General features: G+C 52.9%; 8 protein-coding genes across 8 annotated transcripts; 5 read left to right on the top strand and 3 right to left on the bottom strand.

The window, feature by feature from the left end:
* Nucleotides 1-1173: 1173 nt before the first annotated feature.
* Nucleotides 1174-2594, bottom strand: CDEST_10477 (Putative FAD-binding domain, FAD/NAD(P)-binding domain superfamily; the record flags this gene model as incomplete). The annotated part of the gene is made up of 2 exons (XM_062926635.1): nucleotides 1174-2006; nucleotides 2075-2594. The coding sequence occupies 2 exons, from the start codon at nucleotides 2592-2594 to the stop codon at nucleotides 1174-1176; spliced, it is 1353 nt and encodes a 450-aa protein (XP_062782686.1).
* A 1818-nt stretch (nucleotides 2595-4412) lies between these two features.
* CDEST_10476 (Putative major facilitator superfamily, MFS transporter superfamily) lies at nucleotides 4413-5759 on the top strand (the record flags this gene model as incomplete). The annotated part of the gene is made up of 1 exon (XM_062926634.1): nucleotides 4413-5759. One exon carries the CDS (start codon nucleotides 4413-4415, stop codon nucleotides 5757-5759), a length of 1347 nt encoding a protein of 448 aa, XP_062782685.1.
* Nucleotides 5760-6719: 960 nt separating this feature from the next.
* Nucleotides 6720-7778, top strand: CDEST_10475 (Putative oxoglutarate/iron-dependent dioxygenase, non-hem dioxygenase domain-containing protein; the record flags this gene model as incomplete). The annotated part of the gene is made up of 2 exons (XM_062926633.1): nucleotides 6720-7055; nucleotides 7119-7778. 2 exons carry the CDS (start codon nucleotides 6720-6722, stop codon nucleotides 7776-7778), a joined length of 996 nt encoding a protein of 331 aa, XP_062782684.1.
* Nucleotides 7779-10352: 2574 nt separating this feature from the next.
* On the top strand, nucleotides 10353-13003 carry CDEST_10474 (Putative proton-dependent oligopeptide transporter family, PTR2 family proton/oligopeptide symporter). Its single transcript, XM_062926632.1, has 4 exons — nucleotides 10353-10677; nucleotides 10779-11158; nucleotides 11257-11922; nucleotides 12018-13003. Exons 1-4 carry the CDS (start codon nucleotides 10646-10648, stop codon nucleotides 12725-12727), a joined length of 1788 nt encoding a protein of 595 aa, XP_062782683.1. The 5' UTR covers nucleotides 10353-10645; the 3' UTR covers nucleotides 12728-13003.
* A 259-nt stretch (nucleotides 13004-13262) lies between these two features.
* CDEST_10473 (uncharacterized protein) lies at nucleotides 13263-13928 on the top strand. Its single transcript, XM_062926631.1, has 2 exons — nucleotides 13263-13467; nucleotides 13533-13928. Exons 1-2 carry the CDS (start codon nucleotides 13410-13412, stop codon nucleotides 13805-13807), a joined length of 333 nt encoding a protein of 110 aa, XP_062782682.1. The 5' UTR covers nucleotides 13263-13409; the 3' UTR covers nucleotides 13808-13928.
* A 224-nt stretch (nucleotides 13929-14152) lies between these two features.
* On the bottom strand, nucleotides 14153-14900 carry CDEST_10472 (uncharacterized protein). The gene is made up of 2 exons (XM_062926630.1): nucleotides 14392-14900; nucleotides 14153-14287 (listed from the first exon to the last, which is right to left on the bottom strand). The coding sequence occupies exon 1, from the start codon at nucleotides 14862-14864 to the stop codon at nucleotides 14496-14498; it is 369 nt and encodes a 122-aa protein (XP_062782681.1). The 5' UTR covers nucleotides 14865-14900; the 3' UTR covers nucleotides 14153-14287; nucleotides 14392-14495.
* A 1035-nt stretch (nucleotides 14901-15935) lies between these two features.
* On the top strand, nucleotides 15936-19385 carry CDEST_10471 (Putative glycosyl transferase CAP10 domain-containing protein). Its single transcript, XM_062926629.1, has 3 exons — nucleotides 15936-16564; nucleotides 16627-17076; nucleotides 17144-19385. Exons 1-3 carry the CDS (start codon nucleotides 16220-16222, stop codon nucleotides 18977-18979), a joined length of 2631 nt encoding a protein of 876 aa, XP_062782680.1. The 5' UTR covers nucleotides 15936-16219; the 3' UTR covers nucleotides 18980-19385.
* Nucleotides 19386-19455: 70 nt separating this feature from the next.
* CDEST_10470 (uncharacterized protein) lies at nucleotides 19456-20361 on the bottom strand (the record flags this gene model as incomplete). The annotated part of the gene is made up of 1 exon (XM_062926628.1): nucleotides 19456-20361. The coding sequence occupies one exon, from the start codon at nucleotides 20359-20361 to the stop codon at nucleotides 19456-19458; it is 906 nt and encodes a 301-aa protein (XP_062782679.1).
* Nucleotides 20362-20797: the final 436 nt, after the last annotated feature.

Here is a 20797-nt window from a genome sequence, read left to right as displayed (position 1 = left end):
TGATTAACTATACTGCCATCACAGGATTACTTTTTGTTGATTTAGGACGGCGCAAGCACGTGGGAGCAACGTGATGTCGCCGTCGAGTACTCGAACTGCGATTTGTTTCATCCAGTTTGTCCAATTAGAATAGTATCCATCCTCCTGTCATCTTTCTGTTTCAGGAGTTCCACATCGGCAAACTTTTCGGGTTTGTTAAACTCTCTGGGTCATTCTTCACCCAGTGTTTAGTATCCGGTTACAGTTCCAGCGGACAGGTTTACGCGCAGATCGGGTGGCAACGGAGCGGGCCCCGGCGGAACGTATACATTTTTGTTAGAGAGGCTCAGGCGCAGCTCCGTTGGTAACATATCAGACTCCGGCGGAAAGTATGCCGTTTGTGGACTCACGATGGCCATGATCTAGCTCACTCTCAGTTGAGTATTCACGATTCATCCCACCCCCCCTCCCCCTCCCACCCACACACACAACGAAAGTTCGATGTCAAACGTCTAGTAGGGCCAACTTCCAAGATCTGATGAGCAGCATCCTAGCGTCAGTTGGAATAACGGAATGAGGCGACTCAGCACAGACTTTGGGATCCGGGTGTTGCTAATCGATCAGAGCTCACCTCCGTCGGCCCGTATGGATGGATCTCGGGCCGCATGGATCTGACTTGTTTCCGTATGATAGCGCAGCGGCAGAATTAAGTTTGACAGATGAATCTCCGTAGAAACAAATAGAAAAAGGTTATTCTATCATTGAATTAAACGAGTGTAATGAACGAATGCACCTAAGTAAAATGTGCTCTTCTCGAATGGGGGTGGTATTCCCTCCCAAGTCCGTTCCAAGGCCCTCTGTTGTTGGGATTGCCGGAAAAGTGAAGAATGTAGGCCTGTTGGTGCAACTAGACTTCAAATTCGAGATCTGATGCAATTTACTTTGCCAAGTTTGTCCGTAGTTTTATCCCATTGGGCGCGAACGAACCTCATCTTTTGCCAAGGGCGGCGTTCGCCAACCAAAAACGTTGCCAAGAGGTTTTGCCAAGGACGGCGTTCAGCAAATTGAACGTGTTGCCAAGAATCATCAATCTTAGCCCAATTTAAAGCTCAAGGATCATCATTCATCTGATTTCTCACGATTTATGCGGGTCCCAGTTAAAAGATCATCTTTTATAACATACAGAGAATGTGACTACTTAGTGGCTCCTACGCGCTTGGTGTATTCCTCGATGGTCGTCTTGACCATGTTCTCCGGGTCAAAGTGCCATAGCTTGAACGACCGATCTTTCAGCTCCTCAAAGCACGTCTCGGCTTTGACACGCTTCTCGGGGACCGCCCAATCCTCCTGGTGGAAAAGATCAATGACCCTGCGGCTGCTGTTGACCAACCACTGTGTTCTGGTGCGTCTAGTCTTGTCGAACACATCAAACGCCGTCTCCAGCGCCTCGTGCCTTGCCGATACGCCGTCTCTTGCCACCGTCTTGGCGACTTGGTCGAGAAGGACACTCAGGGACAGAGCATCCTCAATGCCGCAGCTTGCCCCGGTGCCGTGGTGGGGGCTGCTCGCGTGCGCGGCATCGCCAGCCAAGACTATCCTGCCCTTGTTGTAGTAAGGCGCGGGATAGTCCCAGGAATCGAACAACGCCCACTTGATCATGTCGTCCGGCAGCAGAGCCACAAGGTCGCTAACGGTCTGGTTCCAGCCGGTGAACGCCTTTTCGACATCCTTGCGCGAGCCTGTGCCCACCATCTGCTGCCAGTCCGACCACTCGCTGTCGTCGCTGACGAAAGCCACAAAGTTCATCAGCGTCTGGTTGGCGACGGGGTAGTGGATGATGTGCGCGTTGGGGCCGATGTGCATGTGGAAGTTACGCCCTTTCCAGTCGCCGAGGATCTTGTGACAGGCGTCATAGGGCAAGAGGCAGCGGTACGCTACTTTGTGCGCAAAGTGCGGATAGGAGGCGGGGTTTCCCTCTCCCAGTATCAGTTCGCGGACCCGTGATTTGATCCCATCGCAGCCGATGACTGTGAACAAAACAGATTATGTTAGACCGCTGCAATGACAGACAGAGGGTTGGTGAACAGTTGCGTACCTGCATCAGCGTGGGCCACGTGGCCGTCCGCAAATTTGAGCGTGAGTTTGGCTCCTGGTTCCGCTTCCTCGATGGCGACGAGGCGTTTCTTCCAGGAAACAGCTTCAGAAGGCAGAAGCTTGACGAGAGACTCGAGAAGCATGTCTCTCCTGACGCCCTCGAATCCCCTCGGGCCTGCATCAAGCGCGCAGAGAGGAATCTCGTAGTATGGCTCGTCTTTGTTAGGCTGCGTGTAACCGTCGAGCCAGCGCAAGAAGTCATGGCCGCCGCAGTCACTGAGTGGCATCGAGCCGCTGCCATACAGGGCCTCGAGAATGGCGGGGTCCATCATCCGCATGCACTTTTGGGCGGCGCCTGTGAATGCCACACCAGCCCCGATCTCACGCGGACCGCGGGACTGCTCGTAAATCTGGACTTTGATGTTGCGCTTGTGAAGCCCAGCTGCGAGGATGAAGCCCACGATGCCCCCACCGACGATGGCGACGGAAAGAGGGGCGGCGTCTTGGGTGACGGGTTCCATGTTGAATTGAATTTTGGTATACCGTGGAGGAGTCAAAGATTCTGTGAGTGGTTTGTGGTGTGTGAGTTCGAGAACAACACGCTCCGGGCAAACAGTGCTGAAATAGTCTCTCTCTGTTATTGCATGATGTGAGACTACCAAGCAATCGAGATTTTAAATGAATCTGGTATCGTAGTACACCGTAGCAAGCTTTGTTCCTTGTTATATCAGAGTCATCGGCCATCTGCCAGCCGGGGTGTTTCTGTTCGCGTGTCTCTGTTCGCGTGTCTGAATGACGGTGGGCCATGCCGTATCAAACAGGATGAGAAGGCTAGATGGCATCACGTGAATGTTTCAAACAAAGCTAATTTGCATGAGTAGGACCTCAGCTACTGGAAACGATCCTGGCTGGATGTTTGTGCTGTGGCAGGAAACGTGTAGCCAACGGTCTCTTCGTTGGAAGTCCAGATTCGGGTTCCTCAGGTCGCCGAAATCGCAAGGTTTAGACTAAAACGTTATAACTCCGGTCGAGATATATTAGGTGACCGTTAAAGTTTGTTATTAAAGTTACGTCGAGACCCCTGCGACCTCCAACCCTAGGAGGTGCGGCACGTTCATCATGATGAAGTGTATGACTTGTCGGCTATTCACTAGTCAGGGCGTTTCTGTTTGTACTGCGGTTGCAGGCAAAAGCTTTGCGTGCAAGCCAGGCAAGCCGTAGAGTTGCAGTCACACCTAGCTCACCAGCAGTACATCCTGCTCGGCACTGAATTCTGTTTCGCCAGTCCGTCTGACTAGGAGGGGGCTGGCTGGCCTGACCTTGCCAGATATCCGGCGTAGGCGTAAAGCTTACCGCACACCATAGCAGGTCTGACCGACGGTGGAAGGGGTTCGTTGTCTGAAACCCAAACACTATACTGTGGTTCTACGTGTAAGTACAACGCCCACTGCTTGACTACTAACCCTCAAACACGCTTGATGGATGAGGTAAACAAAGATGAATCTTTCAGCATGGAAGCGGGTATAGTATTGATGAACTTTTCGGTTTTACTTTTTGGTCGTTCCAAAGCTCTGGCTATCTCCGACCGTGGGAGGTGCATCAACCGCAATTCTGGGTTTGATCAAGTCCAGACATCTTTTAGTATCACAGGTTAGATGCTGTACATATAGTGCATCCTTTTAACGAAGTGAAGTGGCAGTTGTTCTACTAATAATGTTGATTGATGCCTAACGAAAGGAAGGACGAAGGCTTAACAGTCCTTCGGCCGCGGGCTGCTTATGCGGACAAATGAGGCCGTTAGCGCCAGGCCCACGGTGTTGTCGGACTCATAAGGTAATCCGACAGTGTAGTCTGTCAGCGGCATCCGACAGTGGCGTCCGGCAGTCTAGTCCGGCAGTTGTGGCCCGGCAGTGGAATGCTATTCATGCGAATGTCGCCGGTCCCCACCTTGGACGCCCGTACCTTGTCCCCGGAAGCTTGGGCTGCAGCACGGGCCCGGCGCGTGTCAGCCCTGCCGGGCAGCTAGCTGGCTTATTCCAACAACATCATAAACACTCCGGCCGAGTCAAGGAGGAACATTTCGGTCTCGTTCTCGTAACACCGAGGCCAACAACACAAACCTTATGATTGTCAGAGAGAGAGAGAGTCATTCCTGCCTCGGAGATCATTCCGAGGGTCGGCCGTTATTGCGTCCATTCAGTGTCAGTACTTAACTTGGTTTGCCATCCAAAGTTTGTTCTCTCTAGCTAGACTCGTCTTTCACAGCAACTGACCCTTACCCTATTCTCTTGTCGACACAAACCAAAATTTGTGTATTCGACGCATCAAGTTTGCCCTTCATGTCACTTTCCCCAATTCATCTCACGGAAAAAGACACCAATGTCGAGCCCAAGCGAACGGACTCTTCGCCCCCAGGCGACCTCGTCCAGCACCAAGCCGCAGCATTGGACCCCGAAGCCACACCGACACCTGAGCCCGCTGCCAAACCAGATGGCGGTTTCGTTGCCTGGATGCAAGTCGTCGGCGGGTTCCTCTTGTTCTTCAACTCGTGGGGAATCCTCAGCGCATTTGGCGTCTTCCAGACAACATACGAATCCGGCACACTATTCAAGCAGAGCTCATCCAACATTTCTTGGATCGGGGCGATTCAATACTGCATTGCCATGATGACGGGCTTCTGGGCCGGCCCCGTCTACGACCGTGGCTATATGCGGGTGCTGCTGGTCATAGGCACCGTTTGTGTCGTTGTGGGACACGTACTTCTCAGCTTCTGCCATCCGTACTGGGAGGTACTCCTCGCCGAGGGTTTCTTGATCGGGACTGGAGCAGGCTGTCTTTTCCTTGTGTGCATCTCTACGCTTCCGCAGTACTTCGACAAGAATCTTGGGCTCGCGGCCGGAATTGCGTCATCGGGGTCTTCCTTTGGCGGGCTCGTCTACCCCGTCGCGCTCTATCATCTAGTCGACCACGTCGGGTTTTCCTGGGCTGTTCGAGTTGTTGGTCTCATCGCACTAGCGACTCTCATGGTGCCGCTATTCGCCATGAAGGCACGCGGAAAGCCAGGCAGGCCTCGGTCGTTTGTCGACTGGGAGGCCTTCAAAGACGCGCGTTACATGACATTTGTCGCCGGCACCATGTGTGGTTCTGCCAGCGTACTCATCCTCAACACGTATATCAGCTACTTCGGGAAGAACGAACAGCTGCTCGACGGCCCCATGAGCTTTTACATTGTGTCGGTGTTCAACGCTGCCTCGTGCGCGGGGCGAATCTTGCCGAACTTCATATCCGATACCCTCGGCCCGTTCAACATCCTCGCACCGTTTATGTTCATCACCGGAGCTGCGGCGCTGTGCATGACTGCTGTGCACAGTGAGGGTGCTATCATCGCCATGGCGGTCGTACTCGGCTTTCTCAGTGGTGTTTTCCCATCTATGCCTCCGGTTTGCTTCGCTCGCCTAACCAAAGACAAGAGCAAGATCGGTACACGCATGGGCATGGGGTATTCCATGTCAAGCCTGGGGTATTTGGCCGGGGCACCAGGTGCAGGAGCTATCCTCGGCTCCGTTGCGCCGTTACAGTGGACCGGATTATGGGTGTACTGCGGCATGGCTTCATTCGCCTCTGGGCTGATTTACGCCGCGATCCGCATTTCCAACACCGGGTGGAAAATCCGCATAAAGGCATGAGAGTTTGGTGTGCGACGGTATGGGCTCGGCTTGGAGTAAAGATTGAGCTCCAGCTTAATTCTGCTGGGATTTTAGGACGTCTTTCATTCTATGTTTTCATATTCCGTCCCCGATGCATCACGTCAAGGAGGGCTGGTCCAGACCATGGCTAGGTATACATGACCCATTTCAATAGAACATTCCGGAAACCTGGCATCAACAAGGAAAAAGCGGCATTTTCCAAATAGACTTGTAGTCAAGAATAGAAGTCCCTCGCAACCCGCATAAGACCTTCGTGAAGATCGAATAAATCATGAAGACAAGAGACCTAGACAAGAAAACACTCTGGCATACTGTTATCAAATTTCGGGAGCGAGGAAGTGATCATTCTGTCATAATTTTCTACTGGAATGACTCGTCGTGACGAACATTTGATGTCATTGTCAAAATAGCCCACTCATTTGGCTTGCCGGCGGGATGGTTAAGAAACAGTTTCGTCTGGTTAAGCTTTGTTCCTCAAACCTACAAGCGTTAAGGTTTAATCTAAAGAATAAAGTTCGCTTTATCAGACCTAGCAAGTTGAGGCCGATGAACCAGCCCAAGCCCACGGAACATATTTAGCTTTGGCTGAACGTTCTGACGTAAATCAGCCTTTCCGCCGGTGACTTACCGAATCGGGAACGGGTTCAAACATGCCATCGTACGCACCGTCGGCCATGTTATAAGTTCCGACTATCTCGTTTCCGATCTCCAGCTACGAAGCCGCCGGAGGCGGAGCTATTGTTATGCGCACCCGGCGACTAAGTGACGTACCGCTTAACTGGAATGTATAAAAGACCAGCTTTTCAACTTAGGCTTCACGGCTTCTATGCTGAATAACCTACTCAAGCCAAGCAGATAATGACTTTGTAGGATCAAGCAATCTGATCTCAAAGACTGAGACTTCAATCCGTTACTCCCTGAATCACAAACATTTTAAAAATGGGCAGCATCGATACCAAGAGCTCCTCGCGGGTGATCCCGACGGTCGACATCAGCGCCTGGCTGTCTCCGGATTCCTCGGCCGCAGCGAAACGGCAGGTGGTCAACGACATGAGTGATGCTTGCAGCACATACGGCTTCTTCTACCTCGTCGGCCACGGCATCAGCCCCGAAATGCAAGCCAAAGCTCTTGAAGTCGATCGCCTATTCTTCTCCTTGCCCAAGGAGAAGCGTATGGAGGTGTGGATTGGCAAGTCTCTGGGCAAATCGTTCAGAGGATACGAGCCGGCTGGGATGCAGACACACCACGAGGGTCTCCTCCCAGATACTAAAGAGGTAAGTAGACTGCCTCGTGAAACGTTTTCAAGTCTTCCTATTATTAAAACTGCACCGCGATAGACTTTCATGGTTGGCAGAGAAGTGTCTGAAGATGACCCAGACTGCGGTTCGTTCTCCACTGGCCCCAACCTCTGGCCGACATCTTTGCCTGATGAGCAATTCCGTATCCCTATAATGGAATACCAAGCCAAGATGCTCGACCTCGTCAGCATCTTACTCAAAATCCTTGCGCAGGGTCTACCCAAAGCCTGGAATTGCCCACCAGACGTCTTTGATAGTCTCGTCGTCGAGCCCTCGATCCCCATGCGATTTCTTCACTATGCAGCTCAGCCCCAGGTCCCCGACAACCAGTACGGCGTTGCCGACCACACCGACTTTGGCTGTGTTTCGGTGCTGCTGCAGGAACCGGGCACGAGAGGCCTTGAGGTTTGGTACCCGCCCATAGAAGACTGGGTGCCGGTTCCTGTGAAGGAAAACGCCTATGTCATCAACATGGGGGACATGATGCAGAAGTACACCGCCGGCTTTTACCGCAGTGCGCGCCACCGAGTGCTTACAAGCCCAGACAAGGAGAGATACAGTGTTGCCTTCTTCCTGAATGGGAATTTGAAACTAAGGTGTGAGCCACTTGATGGGTCTCAGGGAGAGACGTATGTTGGAGACCATATTCGGCAGAGGTTGATTGAGACCATGGGCAAAGCTGGCAAGGTGCTCCAGTAATGGTGCCTGTCTCCTCGATCGGTATACCTAGCTCTACCAAATAAATCCCCACTCTTTTCATTTTGTGATGGATGGCGAGGGCGCAATATTGAACCTAAAGCTGCGCAGATTGTGGTTTATAGAGGGGATTCTTACCCATCACGACCCATTAAGATGCGATAAAAAAGCAGAGTCTCAGTTGCCACTATCGTATCGTATGTAGCGGACTTCTATGCCGGGAAAAAGAACAGAAGGAGACTCACGTTTCTAGAAATACTGATATGGGGGAGGGAGGTTCCTATTTCCGGGGTTCTGTTCGTAGGAGTCGGTCCCATTTCGAGGAACAAGAAACATAGTAACTCTGACTCTTAGGGTCCGAGGGAGGAAGGGATTTGGGAAATACAAAGGTCAAACTGTAAAGCTATTGATTCCTTTACCTCTAAGGGTATGTAGTCTGTTGAGTTTTCACCGTTCTCACGAGTCACACAACCTTTACGCGATTAATTGTTCCAATTAGTGTCGTAGCAAACTGTACTACTTGAGCGCATATTAAATCCCTTACAGCTTATCGATGCGTGATGAGCAAGGCGTAGGTGAAACAAGGATCAGAAGCGTCTCTTCCTCTAGAATAGAGATACAGGGCGGAGGCAGGGTATTTGTACCTGACTTGAAGGCATCTACGCCTCGGACCGAGTTTCAGAACTGACTCGCAGACACTCCTCCTTATACCCATCATGACACGTTGATAATAGGGGGCAGATGAGAGGATAATGGCGTACAAGAGAGCACACATTGTCTAGGCCATATAGCTTATTCAAGCCCTCATGTCTCTTGCTTCGCTATTTTTTCTACGGGTAGCCTTGGGCCTCGTTTTCGACTGAGCGAAGACACAAAGCACTTCTGCCACTGTCTCAAACTGCTACCTCATCCCTTAATAGCCCTGGAAAGTCTACATGGAGATTGTTTTCCCCACTGTTCCCCCACGGCTCCCCGCGTTTGTGTTTGCAGCGCGGAGTGGTTGCCAAGCCCCAGGCCTTACCTGGGTCTTGAACGGGATATCTGTGCCCCCTTGTGCCCCGCTTGTGTTTCCTTGGTCTTACAGATGGCACTCAGCTGATCCTGCTAGTCTCGTCTACAGAGCTTGGACTACTCGTAGAGTGAGGGTTCTCCTACGCTATTCTCGCAATGAACTCTTGATGGCTACTGCTTCGCCAGTCACCAAAGGCTCTCAGCCGGCCAGTCTTGATTGAGGGAGCCGCAGCAGAATATTCTGCGAGTGTAGAACCATTTTATAAGAAAAGGGTTGAAGATTGGTAAACCCATTCATGCGTTTGGCTGCTCTTGAAGGGAAGGGAAGTGACCCCGAGAACAAGGCTGCTTCTAGGCATCAGTTAAGAGGGGTTCATCGATTCGTTTGTCTTCAATCTACCTCGACCTTTCAAAGGTCTGGTTGTTACGACAAGCGTCCACATTTCTTTTGCAACGTTGATTACCTGATTGGATATCGTTTCAGGCCGAGTTTGATTCCTTGTGGTAAGCGCCAATGAAGAGATCACTGATTGTACTTCGAATTTTCTTGAATAAATAATCCGTTGAGCTGGAGCAGAAGAATGAGTGGTTGCCATGACTGAGCACAGCACGATCGGGCCTAGTACCCACCACTGATGAGGGCTCCCTGAGCAATTTTCCTTGACGCCGATGAGAAAAACAAGCTTGAAAAGCGTTGGTCCACTCGGCACGTGTTTGTCATTGGGTTCCGTTCATGTCATGCAACGAAGATTGGCTCTTGGTCCACTCGACCAACCTGTTCATGGAGCCGAATCCCGGATCTTCTGTACGATGCACGGTGCATCCTATGGCTGCTGAATTCATGTTGCTGATCGTATTAATTAATCCTGCCGTGAGGCCCGACTTCCCCCTTGCGGGTGAGTCCGGATAGAGCCCATAGCCAAGAGCCAAATCAGGATATGATGAGTGAGTAGAAGACTGAAATGCGTTCATAGAACGAGGCTATCGACGGCTCGACGGCAAGTCGGCCACACCACATTCATGTCAATCATTCCCGAGAAGGGAAGGTCACAAAAGATTCCGTGGACGATCGCAAACGGTCCCTGCAGCTCGGCAATAGCTTCTTTTGGCGGCCGCAGACGTCACCCCGTCGCCCGTGTTGTGGTGTTTGCGGAGGCCCGAGGCATACAGCAGGAAACCCCAAACCCCAGACTGAGCAACACAATCTCCCTCTTCCTCTCTCTCTCTCGCCGTCCGTCGACTGTTTGAACCTCGGCATGAACCACCAGCATTGACTAATGTCGGGGGTCAATCAGACCAATGAGAGCGTTGGATTTATGGCCGCTTTATTCCCCTTAACCTCGCTTGGCGCCACCCGTTCGGGCCTTTTGCCAAGATCCCCACAGATAATCCACGTTTATCGCCCGATGTGTCCGTTATTATCAATCAAAAACGATCGGCTCACTCGGCCGAGTGGGGTCCGGCAGCCAATGTCGGCCTTCGGGTTGTGGCGTGTGAAGCTGCAAAAGTTCCTAAGAGGGGGGGCCGGAGGGGCAAGTTACCGACTCAAGACAAAAAGTTTTAGAGCAAGAGTGGGAACGAGAACGAGAACCACTATCTCCCGTGAAGATGGGCGGCGAACACACTTCGGAGTTGACCGACGCCCAAGGGCAAGGGCATGTTTCTCTGTTTCTCTAGTGGTGATGCTAACGAGTCTCCATGCTCTCTCTCTCTCCACTACGAACTAAGCCTATGCCCTTGGGCCCTTTTCTCTGGGAAATTTTCTTCATCTTCTCCCTCTCCTTTCCACCTGAGCACTCTCTCCTGGTTCAGCTTTTCTCCTATCGGGCCTGCATCGAGCGAATATCCATTGCGTAAAAATGGCCCAGAACCACGAGGACACGGCCGCCGAGTACGTAAAAGCGATGCGCATATCATCGGTTCATCAGAAAGAGAAAGAAAGAAAAAAAACAAGAGACCTTGTCGCTAACCAAAGCTACCCCGTATTCGCAGGCTCCACGAGACGCTGGGCGAGCGTCTGCCACACAAGGAGACGACTGATCTCGCGGGAGGTTACATCATGCCTGCAAACGCTGAGAAGCAGTCCGTGTCTCCTGGTAATGCAGACTCGGAGTCGGGTCCGACGCCGGACGGCGCTGAGCCCAACGACTATGAGAAGGGCTCCCTCCGTCGCATCGGAGAGAACCTGCCCGCCTCGGCCTTCCTCATCGCCGTCGTTGAGCTCACCGAGCGTTTCACCTACTACGGCGCCCAGGGCCTGTTCCAGAACTACATCAACAATGACCCCAACGGAGCGGATGGCCCCAAGGGTCTCGGAATGGGACACCAAGCAGCAACCGGTCTGAACCTATTCTTCCAGTGGTTCTGTTATGGTATGACCTGTCTATCTGTTCTGATGATTCTATTACGGGCAGCATGAGGGAAAAAGGGAAGAAGAGGGAAAGCAAACCGACTAACATGATCTATTCAGTCACGCCGATTCTGGGTGCCATCATTGCTGATCAGTACCTGGGGAAGTATAAGACCATCTTGGTCTTCTGCGCCTTCTACTGGGTTGGTTTGGTCATTCTTTGGACCACGTCCCTGCCAGTGGCCATGGAGAACGGCGCTGGCAAGGCTGGTTATATTGTCGCCATCATCGTGATCGGTCTCGGCACCGGAGGCATCAAGTCCAACATTGCACCCCTGATCGCCGACCAGTACCAACGTCGAGTCATGGCTGTCAAGACCGAGTCCAGCGGCGAGCGCGTCATCATCGACCCGGCCATCACGTACCAGCGCATCTACATGATCTTTTACTGGTGCATCAACCTTGGGTCTCTGTCCCTGATGGCCACGCCCTTCATGGAGAAGTACAAGGGTTTCTGGACCGCGTACCTCATGTGCTTCTGCGTCTTCAACATCGGCATCGCAACGCTCGTGCTCCGCCGCAAGACTTTTGTCAACCGCCCGCCTCAAGGGTCCGTCATCACCGATGCCTTCAAGGCGCTCGGCATGATGATTGCCTCCCGGAACATGGACGCCGCAAAGCCCTCGTGGCGCGCGGCCAACGGCAAGGAGAAACCCGTCCCTTGGAACGACCACTTCGTCGACGAGCTCAAGCGTGCTCTCAGGGCCTGCAAAGTCTTTGTGTTCTGTAAGTGAACAAACCCCGTGACTTGGCTGGGATCTCATTACCCTTTCATGAGCCATGAAAACCCACCCCAAACTAACAACACGCGTGTTCCTCAGACCCCATCTTCTGGGTTTGCTACGGTCAGTTCTCGACCAACTTTGTCACCCAGGCCGGGCAGATGGATGGACACGGCATGCCCAACGACTTCATGCAGAACTTCGACCCCATCTCGATCCTGGTCTTCACGCCCATCCTCGAAAAGGTCGTCTACCCGCTCCTGCGCAAGTTCGGCATCGAGCTGCGGCCCATCATGCGCATCACCATCGGCTTCTGGCTCGGCGCCATCTGCCTCGCCTATGCCGCCATCGTCCAGCACCTCATCTACAACGCCGGCCCTTGCTACGAGTCTCCCGGCAACTGCCCCGAGGGCATGAGTGGGGGCGCCTCGCTCCCCAACCGAGTTCACATCGCCGTCCAGACGCCAGCGTACGTCTTCATTGGCCTGTCCGAGATCTTCATCTCCGTTACTGGTCTCGAGTACGCGTACACCAAGGCCCCTCCCAACATGAAGTCGTTCGTTCAGAGCATCTACCTCTTCACCAACGCCTTCGGCTCCGCCATCTCCGAGGCTCTGGTCTCGGTCGCCGTTGACCCCAAGTTCCTGTGGATGTACACCGGCGTGTCCTGTTCAGCATTCGTCGTCGGCTTCATCTTCTACTTCCTCTTCCGTCACTACGACGACGAGGAGGACCAGATGTACGAACTGGACCGTGATCAGCCTGTTCTCAACAACGAGGGCGTTAAGCAGGTTGATAACGACGACTAAGGAGTTGCTCCTTATCTGCACTTCAATCAACTGTGGGAAGATGAACCACACGATATGCACATGTATATTACGAATAATCGAGATGTATGATAACGGGTTTGGATGGCTTGGGGAGTCATTCCTCGGCCTAAGCTGTAATAGGATACCCTGGTATATATTTTCTAGTACTTTTTCTCATTCTTTCTCTGTTACAACGAGTGACTCCCAAAGACGGATGGCCGAGCTTGGGAACGCTCCAAAACTTGGAAAGATTCTCTCAAGCAATGAGAAGCCGACAGCGATGTGAATCGTCCAACGCACCTCAATCGTTTCAGCAAACACCAATGCAAAGAATCTCTCACACAACGCTCATGATGATGCAATGGGAATTCTATCTCCATCTTACCCTGTTTCTTCTTGGACATTCTACTGCTTTTGACGTCACGTTGGAGACGCGATCGTCTGGAACTGAGTCGAGACTCAGGATGACATCATGATAATATCAGCCCTCCACAGAGTTGCGGCCTCCTCAAACATCACCATAAAACAGCTGTGTTCCTGACTTTGAAGAAAGGGCCTTAGCCATTTACAGTGTTATTGTACTTGCTGTTGCATCGCCAATCAAGAATTTGAGAATTTAATCTTTCAAAAGCCCATACATCCATCAGCTCTCGAAACCATAACAAAACTCGATATACACATTATGGCCGACGCAAAACAAGGGGGCAACCTCTACGACATGGCCAAGGACGGAACTAAAGGTACGCACCTTATCCCCGGAGAAACCTCGTGTTCATTTCCGCACATGCTGACTTGGAATTTCCAGTCCCCAACGACGCGGGCAAACAGAACGTCCTCAAGTCCGTCCCCAACCCCCACCAGCAGGACCCGTCTGCCGCGGGCGGCTTAGGCGCAACGACGCTGCACGGCGCCGCGGATAACCCGATCCACGACGACGAGGGCAGACCTTCCGGCGTCGGTGAAGGGATCACGGCTACGGGTCACGACATCCCGCAGTCGGTGACGGGGAAGCCGGGCGGCCGTGGCGGCACGCAGGGATCGGAAGATGTTAGGGGGACCACAGGTACCTTTGCGACGTGATTGACGCAGCTGGTCAAGAGAGAAGAAAGTGTAAAAAGAGAGGTTCACGGATCATGGTTGGCTTGCTACTGTACGATAAAAAAACACTGATGAAATGAAACACGCTGCAAATCGCATTTTGTCCAATGCTTTCGCTATAGCGAAAAGCAAAAGTGAAAGGGACGAGACTCGAACTCGCGCGGGTTGCCCCACCAGGAAACAGATGTTAAGCTGACCTTAACCTGGCGTCATAACCAACTCGGCCACCCTTCCATGATGTTTATGGATATCCTTGCTGCATTTTGTACATATGTACTAAAAGAGAGAAAAATTTCCAAAGACTACTACTGCACGTTGTATGCAGATGTTGCAACAAAATAATGTCTATTTCTCCTAATTTTTATAGTAGTCTTAATCTAGAGAAACTAGAAATGTTGTTGTAGTTGCCTACACTAATAGAATATCTTACTTAGAAACATCCTCTTAACTTTTGCAGTATTCCTAAGACGCAGTCTTTAGTACTGTAGACCTAAATAGAAATTGTAGTTCTTAGAAAGATTTTCAATACTAGGCTTCTTTACCTAGTTAGACACTGCTCAACGTACCTAAACAAGCTCCTATTCTCCAGTGATGTACAACGCGTTGCAAAGTGTTAAGGAGAAAGCAATACTTGAGTTGCAAGAGAAGGCATTAGAGTAGCTGGCCGAAGTCATAGTTGTACAGGCAGCAAACGAGCCAACGGTTTCTCAGAAAAAGCCAACAGTTGGCAGGCCCTGTGCAGGTATTGTGAAGGCGGACAATTGTCTTGCTTCAGAAGGGCCAGCCAACGAGACGCGTAGCGATCGTCATTGCGACGAGAAGAGCGACCGAGACACATGATGTTTTTATTCTTTCTTTTCTCTTTTGAGCTGCCCTTGGCGGGGATCCCTACCAGCCTCCTGTGAGAGGTTGGTTGACAGGAGGGTGAGGCGGTGTGAACATTGTGTGCTGTTAGTATGATAATCCTCTGCTTCTGTAGGGAGAGAGAGAGTAAGAGAGAGAGGGAGGCAGGAGATGGCTCGACTTTATTTGATACCATAGTTTATAAGCATAGAGCACTTTGCGTCCACATATTATCAGCACAGCCACATGCCTGACAAGACTCTATCAAAGGTGCACGGTCCATTTTCAAACGCACGTGACCCTGAGTAAGAAGTTGCGACAGCGTTTGTGTTGGAACGTAGGCGATCCAGTTCGTTCTCGACACGCCAAGTACCCTAGAATGGGCACAGCCACAAAGTACACATTGAGCAACATTTTTCATCTTTGCTTTTTAAATTGGGTTTCACATTAGTCTTGGTCGTGGGTTTCAATTATGTACATAGTAAAAGAGTACTAAAATGATGAATCTATCTGCTTTGACGAGAGATATGAGACACTGAATGGGCGACTTGGCTGTTAGCGGCGATGCCTCCACAATCCCTACATAAAGCCTCAAATAGTGCCTTGGCGTGCCACGGAACTCGAGAGCCGGGGACAGCTAACTTAGCCAAGCTCGAGAGTGAATCGTAACAGGACCATCGTCATCATTACCAAACAACAGACGCATCAGGTCCGTTCACACAGCCCCCCCCCCCCCAGTAACTATCACTCTCTCCCCTCCGTCCCGTCACGGGGTCATCCGAACGAGCCCGCCGCACCCGAACCCCTCGCAAATGTCCAGCGAACCTCTTGGCGCCAACGTCTATCCCCGCCCGAAGTGGAGCGAATGAGCGGCAGGCGTTGGGCCACTGCCGCAAGGATTCGATCCTTATTCCAAAGTCCCGTATCCAGCCCCAGTCCGGGGACTAACCAACGCCGAAACGCTGCTGCCTAGATATTGCCAACCGGCTGGGGCGCAATCTTACTCAACTTGGCAGGCGGAGAAAACGGCAATGGCCCTGCAAGCAGTGAGTGGTAACTGTCGGTGGAGGATCCGACTCAAGAGGCACTGCCAATGCCAACGCGCCAATGTGCAATTGGCTGGAGTGTATGGCTTGGAAGGCTTGGATCCAAGGCGGTCGTCGACCCGCTGTCGTAAACCACTTCGGTAAAAGGGACTAGGGTACCATTGCTGCGTGAAAAATGAAACCGACAGTCTTCGAAAGTGTCGACCTTTCTCTGGCCCAAGCTAACAAGCCACACGCTAGCATGGCGCAGCGTATTGGCTATGGATCGGCATGGCATGTAATTTGCTGCCCTCCCGTCGTCAGATGGCCGAAAAGGGCATCCTCGGCCAAGTCGATATGGCCTGTTGGCGACGCCCAACACACCTTTCTTTTGCTACCTGTCTGACTCCCCCGAGGGCGCACCCACCTCTAGATCCTATTGTCTTGTCCTTCATTCACTCGCCTGTGGACTCATGTCAGCCTCGTGTTATCCCAGTCCCCTCGTTTGCAAACCGTCCCCAGGGCGATGATGTGGAAACCGCCACGTTCAGCAGACGTCGGCTCTCTCACGGGATCGGCCGGAGCAGCTACGGTTTACACGGTCCTAGCGCATTGCCTCTCCTCCGAGCGTGCGGAATTACCGTCCGAGTTGCTCTGCTGGCTCATCTTGCCGATTCTTTTTCGAAGTGCTCACGCCCATGCGAAAAGGTACGGTGGCGATGACTCGAAGTTCTCCAAGGCGGTTCTCCCTAGCAACACCAAACAGGCCGTCGAGCCTGCGCCCTCTTCAGCGTCCTTGTGGATTGTTGCGATAGGGGTCGTTGCAGTTTCCATCTACAAGGCCGAGTGCAAAAGGTTTATAGCTTTCTTTGTAAATATTGATCTCAAACCCCCCTTTCTATCAAATCTGCAATGACTGACAAACCGTCGCAGCCGCTTTTATCCCCGATTCTCTTAGCCGTCCAACAGTATGCCTTCCAATCCGAGCCCGCCTCCGAACCTTTGCTCCAGCCGACCACCCATTCGAGAATATCCGCATTTGCCTTTGATACGATACCAGGGACCCTTTCGGCGGGGCTTCTCTCAACGCTCGTGCTGTCAGGTGGTGACCTCCGGGCCTCGGCGCTGTCAATTGTCCCCGTCGTCGCGATGCTGGTCGTATACGCCGCCCTCGAACACGGCAGCACGACTGAACGGACGCGGTTCTTTTCACGTCTCGACATCCAGAGGTCCATCTTGCCACTTGCGTTTCGGGTCTTCATCCTGTTGGCTGTCTGTCTTGCCATCGATACCGCCCTGTTCGGCTTCCGGACAGCTCATGTGCCAACCACCATCGCCTTGGGCACTACCAAAGCTCTCTCTTGGTACTTTACAGCAAGAGCGGTATGTGTGGCACAGCTTCGAGACATGAAAGTTTTGTATCGTCTCATGCTGACGTTAACATCGTCAGGCCAACGATGCGTCCTGGCGGATTGCGCCCGCCATAGGAACATTTGGTATCGCGTCCACTCGCGACCCGTTCACACAGCCCTCAGAGACCCGTGCACTATCAAACATTGCAGTGTCACTCTTGTCTCTGGCCTCGGTGTCTCACATGACCCCACAGACGTCGAGAACAAGATCGACGCTATGGATTCTGGCCCTCGTGTCATTGGGTCCGTATTTCACCAACGTCATCGCCATCGCCGCCGCGAGGTCCGCGGCGCAGAGCTTTGCCGGCCACAGCCACAAGCATCCCGTCGAGATGCTCAGCCGTGCCGGAGATGCCAAGTTCGAAAACTTGCTGAGAACGCAGTCGCAGAACTACACCGAGGCACACGACGAATACAGGCGGCGGTACGGGCTGGAGCCGCCACCAGGCTTTGAGGCATGGTATGAGTTCGCAGCAGCCAACGAATCCCCCGTTATCGACGATTTCGATTCGATATTCAACGCCGTGTCGCCATTCCTCGCCTTGAGTGGCGAAGAGTTTGGCAAAGTGATGCGTGATGCTTACCATGCGCCGGGTAGCGACCTATGGTTATGCTCATTCTCCAAGGCACGAGCCGAAACTCACTGCGAGCATCCATATCGCACTTTCGATAGACATATTGCGGCATCTTTTAGCAGCAGGCTGCAGGGGTTCAACGGGGGCCCTATTCCCGACACGCAGTTCATCGTGAACCATCTTGATGAACCACGAGTCATGGTGCCGCCCATGGGAACTAGAGATGGAGGAAAGGGGGACGCCTTGCGCAACGGACGATATAATCTTAAGAACATGTCAGGACGACCAGTTCACCACGAAGTTGTCAAGTACTGCGAATCTCAAGAACTCCCGTTGTCCCATGATGAAGGCATGACCGAAACCATCAGTTCCAGCAACCAGATCTACGGCCTTCCCTTCATCTCGCACCCGTCATTAGCTACGGACCTGTGCCGACAACCCGAAAAAGGCGCTCTGCACGGTCTCATTGCACGACCGCAGTCTTTTCGCCTCATCGAGGGGCTAGTGCCGGTGCTCTCTACAGGATCGCTATCAACGATGGGCGACATTCTGTTTCCGAGCCCGGCATACCTGGAGCCCGAGTTCATATACGACGAGAGGCACGACGTGGAGTGGTCCGAGAAGCGCAATGACGTCTACTGGGCGGGCTCCAACACCGGCGGTCTCGCCTCCGACGAGCACTGGATGAATTACCAACGCCAGAGGTTCGTGGCGCTCGCGCAGAACTTGCAGAAGCCCGAGAAGCAGGAGCATGTCTATCTGAGGCACGTCGACGGCGTTGTTGAGCGCGTGAAGTCGTCGTTCCTGAACAGCAGGTTGTACGACGTCGCCTTCACGCGCATATTCCAGTGTGAGAAAAGACAATGCAGAGACCAGAAGTCCTACTTCGAGGCCAAGTCCTGGGCCGATAAGGACGAAGCGCTCCGCTCCCGCCTCGTCTTCGACCTGGACGGGAACGGCATCAGCGGGCGATACTACAAGCTCTTGGCCTCGAGGTCGGTGCCCCTGAAACAGACCCTGCTCCGGGAATGGCACGATGACAGGCTCGTCCCGTGGGTGCATTACGTGCCCGTCAGTCTCGGCATGGAGGAGCTCCCGGAGCTGGTTACGTACCTCACCACGACCGAGGCCGGCCAGCGAAGAGCCCGGCAGATTGCGGAGCAGGGGAGGGATTGGTACTCCAAGGCGTTTCGAGAAGTCGACTTTGCGGTTTATTCAAGCAGGCTTATGCTGGAATTGGCGAGGCTACAGGATCCCGACCGACAAGCACTTGGCAAAGTCACGAGGTCGACACCCTAGTGTGTAGGACGCAGAGGTGATGTCGATTATCTTATTAATATCCAACAAGCCACGCTTTTCCAGCTGTATGAAACTGTTATATGTCTTTCATATCGCATCGCAAAGACGAGCCAGGAGACATAGACGCAGCGGGTTGAATTGTGGCCAACCACGAGCAGCACGCGACTTTCCGGCTCATGTTCGGCCATATCCAGCCGTCAACCGTACTGTTTTCATCGATGTTGGGTCACGGCTTAGACCTAATATGCTATCGAGTTAGGTAGAGGCCTGATGTCCCCTTTACAAGGGACAACGCAACCAAAGCGGCCATTTGGTACAAGGGAGAGTTTTATCATTCAACAGTTTGCATGTCAACAAGTGGCAACTTGCCATTTGATTGAAGCCTCCCACTTCGGGTCAGGGGGGGGGACATGTATAACAGTCTTCCCTCCATCTCAATACTTCAAGCCCCGTAAACGATGATTCCAAACAACCTCTCATCCAAAAACGTCCGTCAGCGCGGCGGCGTACTCCATGTACGACGAGCCCATCTTCTCAATGTCGTAGTCGTTCCAATACCCGCCCCCAGCTACACCGTACTGCTCCGACCAGCCCTCAAACCGCTCCCGGGCCCGCGCCGCCGTGACTCCCTGCGACGGCTTTGCGTCGTTGATCACCCACACGAGCGGGACGACCGGGATACCGATCGCCGCCTGCCATGCCCCCGGGTCGTTGCCGGCTCCGCCGTCGTAGACCTGCAGGTACACGCGGTCGAACAAGCCCGGCGCGTCGGCGTCGACGCGGCCCTTGACATCAGCCCAAAACCCAGTGTTGGTGTAAGGCGCGATGGAGTACTGGTATCCCAGCGCGCCGAGAAGCTGCGCGAAGGCGACGGTGCTTGTCACGTCGTAGACCCCCTCGTCGTCGTTGTTGAAGGCGTCGAGGTCCCACTCCGTCTTGAGGACGTCAAAGTTCCGGTACAGAACAGTTTCGGGCCCCGTGCCGTCCGCGTTGACCAGGTCGCGGATGTTCTGGAACGTCGCGTCGTGCGACACCAGCGAGACCTCCACCCTGTCAATGTTCGTCGGGCCGATCTTGAACGAGCGGATCTTGTCGGCCAGCGCCACACCGCCGACGTAGGTACCGTTTGTCACGACCGGGGCGTCGACCGCCTCGCCGGCATCCCCGGTCGAGTAGTAGACCAGGTCGCCGTCTGCGAGGACGCCGATCCGGAAGATGACCAGGCTGTTGAATCCAGATGTCTTGAGGGCTGTTGTGTTTGACTGCAGGACGTCTTTGAAGAGGAAGATAGGCTTGATGTTGGTGTCGGCTGCAGCCCAGATGAGCGGCCCATAAAGGACCAACACCAACACTAGGCGATTAAGATTGATCCAGCGCTTCATCGTTATCTTGGTGGAGAACTAAGAGGATTTGACGTCAAAACGGACCGCCTTTGGGAGGGGCTTTAACGGCTTCTTTAAAGGAGATTGCGTCCACCAAGCGACAAGATGGATCGCAAACCCCGTCTCTATCGACTCCCGCCTGGGACTTAAAGAACCCCTAGACGTAACGTAACAGCTAGGATGGAACCATATATCAGGGCAGTAGGCATCGGATAACTGTCGTCATTCTGTAGTTTCTGCTGATTGGTCCAGACTCCAGCGTCCCCTGTTCTCGCAACTGGCGATGCAACCACCCAAAAGCATTGCCAGATCGATATCAGAACACCGTTGTGAAGATGCATGGGAAACCGGCTTGGCTTCCCCGCTTGTCACCTTCCACCTTCCTAGTCCAGCTCCAAGCCGACGATCACCGTTACCCCTCTACCCCGCCCTAACA

Source organism: Colletotrichum destructivum, chromosome 6, assembly GCF_034447905.1.
Source record: "Colletotrichum destructivum chromosome 6, complete sequence".
Taxonomy (NCBI): Eukaryota; Fungi; Ascomycota; class Sordariomycetes; order Glomerellales; family Glomerellaceae; genus Colletotrichum; species Colletotrichum destructivum.
The sequence above is the reverse complement of the archived record's forward strand: the minus strand, read 5'-3'. Positions and strand labels throughout refer to the sequence as shown.